The sequence below is a fragment of the Halichoeres trimaculatus genome, unplaced genomic scaffold (genome assembly GCF_033239565.1).
Source record: "Halichoeres trimaculatus isolate MK-OKI-2021-1 unplaced genomic scaffold, fHalTri1.1 fHalTri1_scaffold_7, whole genome shotgun sequence".
NCBI classification, from domain to species: Eukaryota; Metazoa; Chordata; class Actinopteri; order Labriformes; family Labridae; genus Halichoeres; species Halichoeres trimaculatus.
Window position 1 is genome coordinate 25,657,411 of NW_027437185.1, and position 18,322 is coordinate 25,675,732.

General features: G+C 39.4%; 1 protein-coding gene across 6 annotated transcripts in view; it reads left to right on the forward strand.

The window, feature by feature from the left end:
• The window catches only part of LOC141793369 (teneurin-3), a 177,423-nt gene that overhangs the window by 96,106 nt on the left and 62,995 nt on the right, over positions 1–18,322 (forward strand). For all 6 annotated transcript variants that reach the window (XM_074674011.1, XM_074674012.1, XM_074674013.1 and 3 more), the window contains 3 exons: positions 5,233–5,358; positions 9,736–9,950; positions 16,877–17,087. In XM_074674011.1, coding sequence (XP_074530112.1) covers positions 5,233–5,358; positions 9,736–9,950; positions 16,877–17,087 — 552 coding nt within the window. The remainder of the gene's footprint in view (positions 1–5,232; positions 5,359–9,735; positions 9,951–16,876; positions 17,088–18,322) is intronic.

Sequence of the window (18,322 nt, forward strand, 5' to 3'; positions counted from 1 at the left end):
GGAAACAGTGTGTGGAGTGCTGGAAATGCATCACCAACATCTTCCTCACTGAACATGTTTGGTCAAAAATGTTTTCTAAGGAGAAATTTGTCTTTGAATGACACACGTGATGGACAAAAGTGTCCTTTAATTAAGTATGAGTTATTTAATTGTATCAGTAGCCATCATTTTTAAAAGTGCATCTCACAGTTTTTAATTAAAGGAAAAACTATTTCCCTAAAACCTTGTGCCACAAAAATTCAATTTACTAGATAAAGAAAAATCAATTTAGTGGAATTTGAAAAGTTTTCTTAATGACGGATGGTCAAATAAAGCTACATGTAACATGAATATGCTGAAATTGTGGGTACCTTTAGTTTTAAAAAGCTGGCATCAGCTATCATAGATGTGAATCAACCATCATGAGGAATGAGTCCAACGTTGGGGAAAACAATACAGCTTCATGTCAGAATCTAATACTCATAATATATTCAAGTAACCCCACAGAGACTTAGAAAAGGTGGAACTGAGCTTGCTTCAATTGCCTCAGGACCAAAAAACAAACCCAGTCTCTTGGTCTGATGTTGTGTTGGAGATGTTGTCTCTCAGTTTGAGTTTCTTGGAGACTCTTCTCTGCAGAAAACTGGAACATCTCAGCCATGCTCTGAGCTGTGCGGCTTATATAAAGGATTCCCTGAGGGGATGTTTCTGGAAAGATGTGCAGGCAGGTTCCAGCATAAAACAATGTTTGTCTCAATAATTTTGAGGCGGTTGAGCTCCAAGTTGCTGTTGGCACACTGTAACTCCAGATGGGCCACCTCGCTCTCTGGTAAATGGACTCATTATGCTCGGTGGCGACAGCTATCAGAATGGCATCCTTTGCATATTTTAACGGCCAACTCTCAAGAAGTTCTCAACTCATTTCTGTTTTTGATACCTTAGTTTTCTCCTCTGCTTCATTTATTTATTTTTGCCTGAAGATTCTGAGATACCAATTCACTTGTAGCATAATTAGTGCTTTGTTTTCCAGGTAGAAACCAGAATCACAAGAACAAGATGGGTAATTTGCTTTGAGAGCAGCCAGGAGGATTTTTCCCGCACAGAAGTGTTGGTGCTTCTGTACGCTAAATTTCCTGTCGGTGTTAAAGCTCAAGCAAACATGTTGTAGGCTTGTAAATTCAACCTCCAATCCATCGTAAGAGGAGGTGTTCCACAGGGCAGATTTTGACTTCTGAGATTAGAGGCTAGCTTTTCCAGCTTCCTGCTCAGGAGGAGAATAGCTCATGGCCCATAAATATTAATTGAACTGGCCTGGGCTCCAGGAATAACTTATGCAAATGCGTAAATTGAGGGCTATTCACCTCAAAGCAATTTGTTGATGAGGTAAGTGGGGATTTTGGCTCTGGTGGGCTGAGAGCAGTGAAGAGGGGAAGGCTTTTGGTGGTTCTGTAGCGTGTGTGATACAGAAACACCCACCACCACACTCAATGACCTTTCAGGTGGAAAGCTTGTGATGCTGCAGGTGGTTGTGCTAAACCCTGTAGAGCCTGCACAAGTAAATCAAATAACTTCAATCAATAACTTTGCCCGTGAAAGTGTTATTTGACTCTGACTTTTACTCAGTAGTGCTACAGAAAGAGGTATATTGACAACTTTGAGTTGAAATAAGGTGAAACTTCCAATTCAGTATAAGTTAGACTCAGTGAATTAACTGGTAGGACTTTGGCACCTCAAGATTTTCCAACAAAGTTTGCCTGTATCTTGATGGATTTGTGTTCAATTCAGTTTGTCGTCACCTGAAGTGAATCAATGACACTTTTTGTCTGTTGTATTTTTGTCTGGATATCTTCTGAAGTTGAATTTGTATCCTGTTCTTTGGAGTGCTGAACCTCCCATCTGCACCACACATTTACTTGTTCTAGGTACTAATGAAGAAACCTTGACCTTATAAAATTAAATCATCTGAACAGAGAGAAATCCTTTCAGAGCTGCAAGCATGACTGAAGTCTTGTAGATTTGTTAGAGGACATCTGCACGTCCAAAAAGCTTTATTGCAGTGTCAGCTTAAAGTCAACAACTCCTTGGAGAGCACTCTGTCATTCTTTGTCCTCTTTGATAAAGCATTGTGTCCTGTCCTCTGTCAGAGGGAGATTTTGCCTTAAATTAAAAGACATCTTTTCTGCATAGCACTTAATTCCAATTTTGCAAATAATGGTATTGTTGAGAAAAGATCATGCCACCTTTTATCCTTCGAGAAATACCTTCACCTGTTTTTCTTTAATGCTGTCAATCACTGCAGAAAAAGAAGGTGCCACTATTTTACAGGCACAGGATGTTTCACTCTAGGTTAATGCTCCATGTCCTTAGTTGATCCTTTCAATTTGGCACCCAGTGCAGCTCACAGTGTTTTCTAAAGATTTTGGAGCCTTTCCTCAGTTGAAAGCCTCCTACAAGTTTGTCCAAGAAATGAAAATATTTACACAGTAAACCGTTTGAAAAAGTTGGTCTTTCAGTGTGAGAATTTGACAGTTTAACTAGGCCAAGATTTTGTCTGCAACTCTCTCTGTTGCATTCAAATTAATTTCAGCTTCAGTAATGGGACTGATGTAAACATGGTTGGAGAAAAATAAGAACGTTCTGAAGCTGCAGTAGGAAACCCCTGTGATGTAGCAGAGCATTGAAACAATTAAGCAACTGTGGTGTTCAGGTCTTGCAGGTAGACTCTATGAAGTGTGGTTGAACGGGTCAGCTCTAATGGTTCATTTTAAACATGTTTCCATCTAAATAAATAAAAAGTACAAAAAATCAAAATGGTGAGCCAGTTTGCGTGACTGATATGCTGAGATTGTTACACTGAACATGAGACAACACAAAAGAAAAGAGCTGCTCCCTTATTTGAAAGTAGTCATGGCCTGAAAACACTCCCTTGTTTAAAGCTGACACCTGAAATACACTGAATACATCTAGTGCGACTCCGTTGTGCTGGGTCTTGACTGAGTTTGTCAACTCACAACAGCTGCATGTTCATTCTGATAAGCTACATGACAGGCTCCTGGAGTCATGAGAGGTTCCCGTGCTTCCCCCTCAATTGATAAACCTTCATTCATGTTGGGCTGTAAAACCTCAAACCTGTTGGCTCCTGGTCTGGCTCAGCTCATTTTGTCTGTTTTTAACTGAAGTCAAGCCAAATACAAGTTGATTTTGAAATGGTTTGTTTTATTTTGAAAGTCACTGAGTGTTTTTAGGTAGTTTCTGGTCATGACTTCCTGTCCCGCTCAATCGTCCTTATGCGTCACAGCTCTGCGTATTAGCTGCAACACAACGGAGCAGCCACACAGACGTACTGCAACTGACCAGATCCTGTGTAAGTTGACACATTGATTTGAATGAAACCTATTTGATCCATTTGCCATAACAGAACAGACACACTGCAGATGCATCCGGTGTATTTAAGCGGTGACACTCTTTTGACATATAGAGCCGTTTTAAATCGCAGAACTCAGGACATACTTTTCTGCTGCTGTACTCAGTTCCTTTTTGTGTCCTTTTGTGTTGAGCAATGCATTGGAACTGGAAACTCCATAAAACACAAATTTAGTCTCTGCGATGCAAGTGAACTATACTTCCAAACAGTATTTTGAACAAGGCTGTGAACATGTCTGATGGAAAAATGTACTTAAATGCATACACTGAAGGAAATGTAGCTTCTTTTCATCGTTTTGTTTTGTCTTCATTGTTCAAAGTTGCCTTTTGATTCGAACTTGCCGATGTCAAATACAAACGACCAAACAGCGACACAAACATGTGTCACACTGACTCCTTTCTGCTGTGTTGTTAAACCCAAGCACCTTTGTGGCTGTACTTTTAATGGGAGCATTTGACCACTGGGATTATGTTGCATCCATTAAAAATCTCTCATGTCTGCCAGCTGAAGCACTCTTCTATGGCTAGTCCAGCGTTTTTAGACCATTAGTCATCTTGATTACAGAGTATTTTTTTAAAAAAGCCAGGGGTGAAAGGTACTTTTATTACCCTTTAATTACCGTTGCCTGTGATGTAGCTGTTTTGTTAAACAGGCTACTGAAGTGAATTGTAAGCAGGGTTGTAGTGGCTCATTGTGCATGGAAGCCAAATGTTGCCTCTCGGTTTTATATCTACTTTTGATAAGAATTCAAGGCTACAGAGCACCTGTGTTTCTGATGTACCAAGGACAGCGCTGTGTGTCTTCTGACTTAGTTGATGCCAAATGTATTCATCAGGAGATTTTAAACAAAAGAGAACATGCCCTATTTCTTTACAAAGCACTGACTGATACACTTTCCATACAAGTTTTCCATCTCTCTTTTTTGTCTCCTTTACATTTGATATTCTCTCTGGCCCCTCATGCACCTCTCAAGTTATTCGCTGCAGTCAATATCTATCTTCCCAGTGTGCGCAGAGTGTTGGAGAAAAGTTCCCCTCGCAGATCAAATGGTCGGAAATCAAGATGCTTCCTCAGCATGTTCCCTGGCTGGTGACTTTGAAGGAGATTGGCCCTCTCGCTGCGCTCGCAGGAGCCCCTCAGTCTCCCAAAACAACAAAAACACAGTTTGATTGCATCCAATACTGTGACAATAAAGCAGGTTGGCTGAATGAAAGCCAGGCACAGTTTAGTTATGTAAGAGGACTTGGGGAGTGTTGCAGCATCGAACCTTCTCACTTCTTCCTCCTGCTGTGACTGTCTGTCTCAATAAAGTGCCTCACACTGCCTCTAAAAAGTCTTTCACTTCCTGTCTTTTCCTGTTGTCTTACTCATTCACAAACACTATGTCCATCCTGCTTTGAATTAGACTTGAAGCGTTTCTCCAGTGGGCCTTGTCGACCAAAGAACATGCTTTGGTCGGTCTTTGATGCCGAGGCTGTTTGTTTTGCAGCAGACACACTGGAACTTTAATGAACAACGCTCCCCACGGAAACATGCAAGAGCAACAAGGCTCCTAAATATTGATTGAGATGACTTTGTCTGGCCTCTATCAGTACCATGTTTACTGAAAAGCAACTCATTTGCAGAGTAGCTTTTAAAGAACAAATTGCAAACTGAAATGAGTGGAGTTAAACCGTCATTCTGTTTTTCTCTGCCTACACTGAAAACATCCCTTGTACTTACCCCACAGGTCTTTTATGTTTAAGTGGCCTGATTGTTTTTGTGCGGCTGTTTGCTTATTTGTTTACCAATTTCTACAAGCCCACACAGTTTTTTTGTGTATTTCACAGCAATGCACCTTTTCGGCCTCAACTGGCAGCTCCAAGAGTTGGACAACCAGCCGGCATTTGAAAACGGAGGAGTCGGGAAGACGGGGCCCACACAGACGAGCATAGTGACAGCTCTGGCTGCTGACGGTGAGGAAATGAAAGCCTGACCTCTGAATAAACAGCTAACCAACATTTGCAGTATTATTGCAAGATATGTTTATTCTCCTGTTTATTTTTGGTCAAGGTTATTGCCATTGCTTTTCTAAAATATACTGTGCCATCAGGGTTAGGTTTTTCTTTGCAGAAATGCCAGTCATATCTTGTACCAAGGGATGGCTTCATAACAGCAAATCCTCTCAGCTACAACTTATCTGACCCTGTGGAGAATCCTATCTTGCCTCCAGGGAAGCTTAAATCACATAGAGACACTGGGACGTTTCAAGCACAAAAATGGACAAATACATGAATATATCATTTTATAACAAGAACCCAGAGTATGTAAAGCCATCCCTAAAACCATCTTTGGTCTACAGTGAAGTGAGGAGTAAGCCTGACCCAGTGACTTCCTCAGCCCAAGCAGTTAGAGCAGATGGCTGCTCACATATAAGTCTGTCTCTGGTTTAGGTTTTCTGCCTGTCTATAGGACATTTTTTCCCTATTGTTAGAAAATACTGTAGAGACTTACAGACTCCTTGGTTAGAACTTATGAATAGTATTTCACGCCTTAAGAATAACTGAAAACAAAAAGTTTCCCATGCTTTGCTTTGAGATTGAAACTGCATGTAAAAGAGTTGTCAAAAATGTGTTCTGCACACCAGTCAAAGTCAGATTTTACATACATAGTATTTTGTTGTGTCTTATTGTGCTGTATCATTTTCTATTGTATTATATTGATTCATATTTTACATTCATGTGTCATATCTCACCATATCTTATCGTATCAAGACATGCTGTGTCATATTGTGCAGTACTAAATCATATATTTTTGTACAGTATGTTATTGTAATGTCATGTCATATTATGTATCATGTCATCTCATTTCTTGTCTAGTTGTGTCTTGTGTTGTGTCTATCTTATCAGATTGTATTATGTTGTTTCATATGAACTGTGTCCCACTGTATCTTGTCATAGCGTTTGGTACTAAATTGTATTGTTTAGTACTGTATGAAATCATTTTGGTGGTGTCATATCACACCATGTCTTACCATGTCATATTGTATCATGTGCTATCTTATAGTTCTCAATCATATTGTTTTGTATCTATCATATGGAATCATACTTTGTTGTGTTGTATTCCGAGGTTTGAACCATTTTTTTTCCTAGTCTGTAATTTCCAAACAGAAACAGTATTTTAGCGTTTTTGGTTTTGGGCTACATCCCACAATTTATGTTCCTGAGCCAGTTAGAACCAAAACCCTTTGTTCCTAAACCGGTTAATATTGTTCCATGTCAGCCAGAGGACTTTTTTGCTTTAACATAAGTATTTTCAAATGGGCTGTTATTTTCCCACAACAAGCACTGCAACTCACTTGGCTTGTGCATTATGTAAGCTGCATCACTTATTATTGTTCTGTGCTATTCAAGCTGCATCACTTAGTGGTTTTAATTGTATGCATAATATGCCTACATTGGTTACATTGTGATAACCTAGATGACTGAGGACAAGTCAATCTGCCATATCATTTGTTGCTAAACAATAGAACAAATCCAATCAAGCTTTTCTCATTGCTCAATCTATGTAACTGACAGAAACAGGACAGGATACTGCTTGGAACAGTTTGGGAGACTGCATATGGACATTTCTCAATCACTTTACATGTGCTGTAGTGGCTGGATTCTCTCTGCTCTGACCAGTGGCTGGTGCAGGCATGCCAGTGCATGCAGAAAGGACACAGGAAGTGAATGCATTTGGGCTACATAACCAACATTACAGACATTTAAGAACAAAAAAGAACTGCCAATATTAACTGGCTGCCATTATTTTTAATGTTCTGGAAAGTATTTAAAGCATTAAAAGTTTCTTGTTTCCTTTTCATTCTGAGAACCAATTGAAAGCCCTTGTTATTTTATCTCATGTTTTAAATTGTATCCTGTCATACCATTGCATAAATTGCCATATTATAGCGTATCATATTATATCAGATGAAATAATTTATTGGTTGTGTCACATCACATTATACCTTATCTCGTGTTATCGAATTGCATTATATTTTATCGTATCATATCTTGTCATGTTGTAACATATCAGGTTGTATTTTGCCTTGTTATATCTTTTAATATTGTGTCATATTGTGCAGTATAGAATAATATAGCATCATATCTTGTGAATAGCATTTTGTTATGTCATACCATATCTTGTCATACTGTGTCAAACTCTGTTGGATCATATGGTATGGTATTGCTGTCTTGTGATATCATAATATATCTTAACTTGTAATAACGTATCATGTCCTACCATGTAATATTCAATCATATCACACTGTACCATATTATATCCTATCATACTGTAGTACCATGTATTGTAATGTGTGGGATAGGAGTGATGGTTTGCCTGATCTATACTCTGGTGTATAAACGCCAAATATTTTACTGGCTGTTTTAGCATTTCCTTTTACCTCTCAAATTTAGAGCTTGACATTATCTGAAGACATGTCCTGGATGAGGAAAAGGATCAGATAAGGATCCCTGCATCTAGAGATAGTCTAGCTGGAGTTTTGTCTTGGTGTGAATGCATTCTATGGAACTTGCATCTACTTAAAGCAGCATCATTATTTATGCGACCTCTGGCCACAGTTTTTCTTTCTCTCCAGGACAGAGATCATATCTCAGTGGAGCTAGGGAGAAAACATTTGCATTGCAGGTGTAACACAATGACAAGATAGGATCATTAGCTATCCTGTTTAGGAGTCCTTACGAAGATTAAAATGTAATAGACTCTGTCAATGGGGTGTAAATGTTGTAACCAGTTCTTGTTCCACATTAAGAGATTTAAAAACAATGCTAAATGGAGCTGTAGGGGGAATGTACTCACAAGTGGTCAGGAGTGAATTCGCCAAGGCTACTGGTAATTAAATGGCATTAAAAGAAGGTTAAAGGATCTTTAAAACACTAAAATGCAAATTAATCAGAACACTTAAAGGGTAAAATGACGATTAAGAAAGACAAATTGCCACAGCAAACCATTTGGCCTCAGGAAAGATGGAGTGAAATATTTGCTGCTCTATGCCCTGTCAGCTTTCCGAGTTTATTGGGATCTTTCACCTTCGGAATATTAATTAAACTTCCTCCAGACAGCCTTGTTCTGCCTAATCATAATCTTGGACCATTGTGTATTCAACAACAAGCAAGGAATGTGATCTGCGCTCACCTTTACAACAAAAGCCACCAATTTAATCTCTAAGCTTGCCCAGGTATTTAGAATGCACAACCACGGAGGCATTAATTGAGTTGAGTGGAGCAGGCAAAAGCTCAATTGTTTAAACCTGGCCAGATTTAAATCCTCATAAGTACTGCTAATTAAGATAGCATGAGGCAGGTTTTGGACTGTTTAAAGGCAATCAATGGGCAGCTATTATTCTCCCTGGAGGTAAACTTGGCTTCCTGTCTTTGCTTTGACTGAAGCTAAAGTGACAGGCGATGGCCTCATTACACACACACACAACACTGAGAGGTGTAAATAATCGAGGTCTGGCACAAACAAGTACACTCATCACTTCTGCACACATAGGTGCACTCACTTAAACACTTTTTACAAGCTGTGGGAGTAAAGGTTGAGTTGTTATTATAGACGGACGAGTCTGCACCGTCCACCTTACATATAAAAGTTATCAGCAGAGTATAGTGTAAAGATCACAGCTGCAGTACCAGTGTAGAAAAGCTTTAGACTGCATGGCTCTGCAGATCTGTCTTCTTAACAATGAGTCTGATCTTGAAATATAACCTTGTGGACCACAGTTTTTCATCGCAGCATGAGTCACTTTAAACTGGCCATCTCTCCATCTTTTGGCAAGTAAGGACGAAGTTTAGGAACATGATTTGCCAAATTGTCATGATTTGCTTTTATTGCTGGGGCAAGGTAGTGCACCTTATATCTGACAGATTCCATTTAGACCTTATCTAAAACAGAGCCTGCCTCTGTGAGTCACCGAGAATAGAGGAAAGATGCCAGTTAGAGTCTTATAAAGGCCAATTATATCTGTTCTTTTTATTGGTGAGCAGTGCATCATGGACTACGGTGAAGGGGAGGGAGGCATTATGTTTAATCCTGCCTTAGTCATCACTCATTAGTGCATGACTATCTCATTGTTATGTCCTGACTTGAATAAGACTTCTCTGGAAATCAAAAGAGAGAAACAGCTCTTTCTGATATCAAGAGATCAAAGCCCGACGCAAAATCCAAGATTGTATTGAAGATGAGAATGTGGAGGTTGATAGGCTCTGATTCATACGTATCACCTTCAGTGTGCTGTTATGCTTCTATAATACCTTACATAATCTGGATGGGGGTGTGTCTCTGTGTTCCAGGCAGGACAAACGTGCTACATCAGGAGAACAACTCCATCGATACTGGACAGGTGGACATTGGGAAGAAGGTGGGTCAGGGCGTCCCACCTGGAGTTTTCTGGCGGTCTCAACTCAACATGGAGCAACCTCGATTTATCAAGTTCAACATCTCGGTACAGAAGAACGCACTGATTGGAGTTTATGGACGAAAGGGTCTTGCACCATCTCACACTCAGGTAAAGCTCTTTTTGAAAGCTTTAAATTCACTAAAAGAGATGCAATTACACTGATACCTAATTTAAGAACCACCGTACAAACCTGAATATAGGTCACACTGATTAGCAAGATGGGGTTTTAGAGGGCTCCCACAGTGGAGTAGGTTTTCACTTTGTTCCTGCATTTAGCTATTTGCAGTGTCTTTACCAGGGGTCCCCAACCTTTTTTTAGGATGAGAGCTACTTTCAAAAAATAAAACAAGTCACAGGCTACACCTAGTCCCTCTATTTCTTATTTTTTCTCTTTTTGCGGGTACATATTTATTACCATATTATAGGCTTACCTCTGATGTTTGTTACTGTGCTGTCGACTAGGACTTTGTAATTTGTAGAGTTTTTTTTTTTTTTTTGATGGATGTAGTTCACTCAGTGCCAATCTCCAAATGGTACACTTGCTTTAGTTACAGTAAAATAAACTTCGTAACAGAAATTCCTTTCACAACCTGCAACCTGATTGGCTGATACTCTTTGTGGGGTGGGGGAGTGGAGGTTGGATAGACATAAAGTTGCTTAAGTAGATAGAGTTGGTGCCAATTCATTGTATTTTCTTCTTTATTATTCTATTATTTTTAAAAATTTTCCATTTTCTACTTATTGAGGGCCTGCTAGCCACCAGTAGCTACCTGTTGGAGACCCGTGGTCTATACAAAGCAACAAGCTCAAGGAAGCCACACAGAAGTACAAAAAACTGCAGTTCTTCAAGATTCCTCTTAAGGCTTTCTACAGAAAGACCAGAAAGTACATACACACTAAGCCAGAAAAGCCAATTTTTACAGTATAAACAAACATATTTATAGCCTAGTTCAAACAATGGTACACTGTATACAGGGAGTGATTTTTTGATATAACAGTTTGGAAGATATTAAGATCACAAGTTTACCCAATTAGAGGCAGAGCTGACTGTCAAGAGTCCTATAGCTGTTAGTGAGGAGGCTCAAAGTACGGCTCATTTCCAATATGGCCTTCAAAGTAAGGCTTCAAAACCTCAAAAATTATATTCCTGTAGCATATCCCGCCAAACAATTTGATAAGTTATTAAACCTTTACTTTTGACATGTTTTGGGGCTTATACCAAATGTAAACAGCACTGACACTGATCTTTTGAATATGCATTGCTAATTTAACCAAATAGCAACATTTTTTTTAAACCTCAACTACATGAAACTCAACACTCACTTGAAACGTGAGTGTTTCTCCTCCTTTAACTTCATGACTCAATAATAATTTTAATAATAATTCCCTCAAGCCCTTATGCAAATATAGTAGCTCAGTGGTCTTGAGGCAGATTCTTGCTAAACAGAACTGACACTGTTATTAATTAAAACAAACTGAATACACACTATTCAACGCATAGAACTCTTTATTGTGAGATTAGCCTTGATTTGAATCCCAGACATCTTTGCATTTGCATTTGCAAATTAATACTAGGCAGTAGGTTAATTTCAGTTTTCTCACAGCTAGGATTCATCTGTGTGTGGGCATGCAAGTCTTTCACTTCCACTAAACGTCTGCCATTTGCAAATTGAAGTGTTTCCAAAATGTCTGATGTGTCACTGGAATGACATTTCTGGGGATCCAAATGTCCAATGCCTGTCGATGGAGATGGAGCCACTCAGACAATGGCTATTTTCCACCACACTTGACTGCAAAAGCTCTTAGCTTCACCTTCTTGACATTCTCTCTTTGTAAAGATGGGCTTCACTCAAGTGTGGACAGTTAAGGCCACCCTTTGATGAAAGAAAGTGCAATGCGAGTGACAACAGGTGAGCTGGATTGCACTTTCAAGGTGAAAAAAGGGAGCTCGACAAAATCAAAGAGCAAAGGGTACTAATTAACGAGACACTACTTTTATGTCATGGGCGATTGTTGTACAGACACTCAAGCTTGTCAATGCTGGACACTGTCCATTGTGACCACGTCTAAATTACATACTGTTCAGGGACCAGGGGCACAAATCAATGCATTTACTTAACTGAGCATGAAAGACCCCAATGAGAGATATTGACAGTTGCTTGTATTCACTGCTTGGAAGACAAGACAACATTTAAGTGAAACAGCCTTTCCACCTTTCTCAAATATAGACCTCCTTCGTCTGCTATTGAGTGTCTGTCTGGGCTGATACAACCCAAACAAGTTTGGGAACAAACTTTCTGAGCTTTTTCTAAAGTATCTGGACTCAGCTGTAATCAAGGCCAGGACCACTCAATTTAAAGCCAAAGAATTTACAGGCCGTGAGTGTTTCTCCTCCGTCTATGGGGCATCCTTTGGTCTCTGTTCTCTGTCCTGGTCTCTGAGCTGTTTTTTTTTCTGGTATTGTTGGATTGAGATGAGTTTTGGGGGGGTTCACATCGGCTAATCAAGATGTATGCACTTTGCCAGGAGGTTTGGGGCTCATGGGATGAACTGTTTTATTACTTCCCCCTCAAGCCAACAGCACAAAGACGTCAACTTCCTCCAGGTTAATAACCCTCCCTTGGCTCCCTGCTTTACTCAAAGGAGGTTTAAATCTTAGTGTTGACTCCACCGGCCCCTTAAATTAACCCTCTCTTTCCTGTTGTTTGCAAGTCAATAGAAAGGTTGCTTGGGCCCATGATCACACATTCCTGAGTTCTAAATCTGGTTTCAATACATTTTTTGTCCACTTCTTACATCTTATTCAGGGTCCACTGCATTTTAACAAGGCCTTGCACTCATAAATATTTTGCCAGGAAGTGAAAAAGCACACAACAAAAAAGTAATCAAAGTTTCTAAAACTTAGTTGTTGTTTTTTTGTGAAAATGTAAGGAAATACTCACCAAAATACGCATGGAAAGGAAAAAGAGCAAAACCACAGTTTATTTGAAGGGGTTTGTTTGGCTGTATACCAGTTGAATGGAAGTTTATTATTTACTTTTCTGATAAAAAGTAAAGTTGCTTTTGAGCAACTCAAAGCTACCAGCCTTTATCTGACTTTGCTTTCCTGCCATTTGAGCATCATTGGGAGTGAGCTGAGTTCATCTCACATCCTGGAAGTGTGGTTGATAAATTTTACCATGATTTTATTAGCGGTGTCGCATCAAAGCCTCAAGATACTAAAGTGTTCAATAAGGTTCTGAATAAAATTGAATATGTAACTCACCTCAAACAGTTAGGGGACTTTCTAATTTGGTGTAATTTAATAAAAATAAATCTTATCACACTGCTTTAAAAGCTTTATTAACAGTAATAAATTGTTATTACTAGAACTGTCAGCATTTACACATCAATCCTGGTGCAGTTAAGGTTTGAAATCAAACATTCATTTTTTAGGATCCCTTGCTGTTTTATTTCCCTTTCAGCACATCATAGTTAAGCCACAGCTCGATCTCACTGCTCTTATTGCAGCCATGAAGGAAAAAAAAAATGACACCACTGCACTTTTAAGTTTCACATTACACTTTAAAAAACTCCCAGTGGACAAGTCAAGTCAAGAGTGATATGCACTTTGTGTCAAATGGAATTAAAATATCACTGAAGTGCTTTGAGTCTGAGCTACCATCAGACTGATGTCAGCAGGCAACTGCATCACAAAAGATGGCTTAGTGCTATTTTGGAGAGTGTAAATCACCACAGACCACAGAGAAAACTGAATCAGAAAAGTAACTACAGCGCTTGCTAAATGGATGCAAACTGACATCAGGCAGGTTAACATTGTGATGGCTTGTTTCTAAGGACGTTCTCAGGTTGGCATCTTGTGACATGTCCTAACATCGTAGGGAAAAAGTAATTCACCCAAACAAGATCTGAATGAAACAGAAAGAGAAAGCAAACTGGAACTCATGAAAAATGCAGACACTGTCACTTTGTTTTAGACCACATTGTGAAGCGCTGCAGCATTGCGAAGAATTGCTTTACATAGTTAATATGGACTCAAAGAAATAAAATTATCAATTAATTGGGATTACCATTAAAACTGTGATCTTAAAAAAGTCTCCCTTCTAGATATATGCCAGGTCATAATCCACACTTTAAAGTGAGATTATCAGCACCAATATTGCTGTTTACAGGTTATTTTAAATTGGTAATTCTTAGCCTTCAGGGTGGGTCATCAAGGACCAGATTGGTTTATGGCACGGCTAGGTCTCTATGACAACACCACCCCGTCTGATGAAGTTTAGTAGTAAAAAGAGATTAAACACAGAGATCTGTATTTTTTTCCACCAAAAACAATTTCTATGACTAACTTTATAGCGATGGCGGACACAAGAGCCTAACTGTCGGACAGAAAAAGGACAAAAGAGCAGAAGAAAGCTAAACAAGAGAGTGATACAGCGCAAGCTAAAGGCTAATTAGCCTTTAGCTTGGGCTGTATCACTCTGTAACGCAGGGGCTAAATTGTTAGTGATAATGTTTATTCCAACCCACATGCAGCAGTTATTCTGCAGTGGTCTGTTCAAACTTGAGAGTCTATCAATAAAATGAAGAGTGAGGTTATGTTAGCTCTGCTTGGTAGATGACTGGCAGCTAACCAGGATTTACCAACGTTACAGATTACAGATATGTGTTAGAGCACGGGGCTACCAGCTGTGCTAAATATAAATTGTTACTAAACTACATACATACTGACAGTGTTTACTTGTTGTCACGTTAGCCTACAAATACTGCAGAGCACCAGACTGCTAATGTCATTAAAATATGGCCGACTGCTACAACGTCTGCTTAAAGTCATTTCAAACATTAGCTCTACGTAACTGTACTGATAAATACCTTACCTCAGCACGTCGTATCCAGTAAAAAGTTGTCTTGAACAAAGAAAATTTGTTTAGATCCAATCTCCATTTAATTCTGAAACAAACATACACCTCAATCAAAGTAGAGACTCCGGGCCAGCAGATGGCGAGGGAGTGCAATTAAAACAGATCCTCCTCATAGCATCTTTAATGAAGTTAAAACATTTATTTGACTTTGATTACTTTTCTGAGCCTAGGTTTAAACTTCAAATGCAACATTTGTAGGATTTAGAAAAAAAGGCTCCAAAAATACTTGTATTCTTTCTCACTTTTGGTATATTTTGAAGCAGGGCTCTGCAACAAAATTAGACTATGACTGTTGTCCCCTTACTATTTCTCACTGGATGCATGTTAACAGCTGTTCCTGTCATGTCAGTGAGTTGAGCAGAAGAAGAGGATATACTTCATTTATCTCTGAGGGGACAGCTGATTTTTCACTCTGGTGTTGTACATGCTTCGTACGAGTTGTCTGAAATAGGATCTTATGAACATGCACTGGAGGGATGTCAGAGTGAGGGGAGGGCTTACACATGGATGAGTGCCCTAAAGAGTTAAAGGTCAGGTGTCTTGCTTAAGGGCACTTCACCAGTGCCTTGAAAGAGATCTGGCGTCTCTCCAGCTATCAGCTCAAAGTCCAACTTGGTCCGCACTGGGACTTAAGCTGAAGACCCTCTGGTTCCCTACAGACTAAGCTGATGCCTCTGTTACTGTCTATTTCAGGGATCTGCTCCCACAGGGCCATCGTTCTCCCTTTAAACTGCTTTATCTTTTAACATCTATTTTTATTTTGTTCAATTAAGATTGTATGCTCATTATTCAAAAAAATATGAGCCATCTCATCTGTGTATCAGCCAAAAACCAACGGCTTAACAGTTCATCAGAGCCCTCCAAAAATAGCATCATCATTAGATTTAAATCCAACCCCTTTTAAATACCAGCTCTGCTGCCAATCTGTATGCATCCCACTGATAAGCAGCTCAAAGACTCGTTCCCACCCTGTGTTTCAGTATACGCTCAGTAAATCTGTGTAGCTACCTAACGCTGTAACCAGGGGATCTGTCTGCATCTGCTGTGCTCCTCTGCAGCCCATAGCCTGCTTGGGAATTGCTGGTTTGTGTTGTTCCGCTGTTTTCTGCTGCAGTGCTCTGTAGCCTACAGCTTCAGTCAGAACCAGGTTCAGGTGTTGAGCAGGTGCACCGAGAGCAGATGCAACGCTTCACTCGTTTCACTTGGCAGGGATGACTCGTTACTCCTTGTTTACCCCGTAAATCAATGTTTGTTTTAAAAAATATAGAGACTGCTGCTCTGCATTCTTGGCATATAGAGAGAAAAATAAGCCTGAGGTATGCTCTGTGTTACATCTGTTTGTTTTTATATTGTTTTCTGTGAATATATAGTGTTTACATACATAGAGTGCATTCTTCCAGGAAAAGATGAAATTACCTGCAAGGTCAGCCTGCTCTTGACACCTGCAGATAATATGTGTTCAACTTTATGTAATTAAATCACCAACAACAAACTTTCATCTTCACTGTTGCTCAGACTGTTTCTGTTGAAGATGTAAAGCAACAAATATTGATTTTATTAAAAGATGGTTTAAGCTGCAGATCTTGTAGCATTTTATTTTCTTTTTTTTAATCTCTATACTTGCAGTGAACACCTCTGAATTTTGAGTATCTACATCTCCACACCACAGTACATGATCAATGTTAATTTAACACATTATTAAAAACAAAATTGCCAGACTCTCTGTAAGTGCACTCCCAGCAGAGATAACAATTTATTTTTTGGGACTACGTTTGAGCATTTACCCCAGAGCTGTATTGCCTCAATCAGTATACAAACAACTCTGCAAACAACATCTATCAACTCCAAATAACTGTCACAGAAAAATCAACATTTATTAAACTGGAATATTTGCTGTGCACACAGACCTGCTCTGCTTGTGTCTGGCTTTACAACTTTGAAGAGTTGCTCTCAGACTGTCAGAGGAAATCACTAAAGGAGCTGCATACAAAGCATCCAGTACAAGGAAATATTCAATCTTTTAACTCTAACCTTTTCTACTGCCTGTTTTCATTTGACTAGTATTAGAATGATAATTTTCACGTGTCTGAAACTGCGCTTGGTGTTTTTCAGTATGATTTTGTGGAGCTTCTGGATGGCAGCCGGCTCATCGCCAAAGAGCATCGAACTTCAAGTGAACCAGAGACAAGAGCCCGCCTGGATCACTCGGTCACTGTCCATCAAGCAGGATTCATCCAGTACCTGGACTTAGGGGTGTGGCACCTGGCGTTCTATAACGACGGACGCAGTGTGGAGGCGGTGTCCTACAACACTATCATCCAGGGTACGAGGACACACATCTGCTGCTGATGAGTGCGATTGGAATGATGAGTAATGACATGTTTGGAGGACTTTAATTTACTTAAACAGCTGCGCCTGCAGAAACAAACAGTGAGGTTGTTAAAATTGTTGCCACCACACAGACAAGTAGAGTTTTTAAAACTTTGAGCTGGAGTCGCTCCAAAATAAATATCAGTAACAGAAATACATTTAAAACTACCTAAAATATGAGATGTAGTGTCATCTGGTATCTGTTGCCCAAACTTCAGAGCTAAACTTTGACCTTGATTTGAACTGAATCTTGCAATCTTTCTCTAGAAGATTACCCTTCACAGCATCAGCCCTGTGCAGCCGCTATATACGTCAAGTGGCTGCCATACTGACTTTGTTTTAAGAGCGGCGACTAAATCTAGGCACTTATTACGTTACACAGTACTGCAAGAATAACAGGGGATACAGAAATCAGTGTTTCCCTGATGATTTGGCAGCCACGGCATGTCCAGAGGGGCTGCAATCTGAGCTGCCCCATTATTTGTTCAGCTCTTTTGTGGATGCTTAGTGCTTGATTTTGAGTCTACTGAATTAATTACAGAAAACCAGGTAATAGAAAACTAAAGAAACACTGAATGGAACGACTCTGTGGAGAAAATCTGTCTCTCCACTGCTTTTCACCATACACAAGACAGACTTTCCAATAAATCTTGTCAGCATAGAATCATCAGTGAATGGATGGAGAGATTGATAAATTGATTTACTGATATATTTCTGATATTTTTACTAGGAATGCGCGATATGTTGGTATCAATATCGGTATTGGCTGATGTTGGTCATTTTTTTAACATATCAATATTGGCCAATATGTAAAAGTGGGCCAATATTTACTCACTAGCTGCCAGACATTTTCAGAGTATCTTGAATGATCTTTCAAGACCCAAATAATATTGTTTTCTATGACTATGTAAACACCAAAACTACCTAAGACATAACATAAGTTTTTGATCGCTTTCATCTCGTGCGCTCCATTCTTTGATCCTCTTCATGACCTCTGTCATATTTTCTCATGATTGCACCATTCTTTCTCTCCAAACTACCTCAACACACCATCTGTGTTAAGATTGCTTCTTTTTTTTATTTTACCAATATTGATATTGGTAAATCTCGGTTATCAGCCATAACAGCAATATTAATATCGGATATCAGTATCAGCCAAAATTTACATATCAGTGCATCCCTAATTTC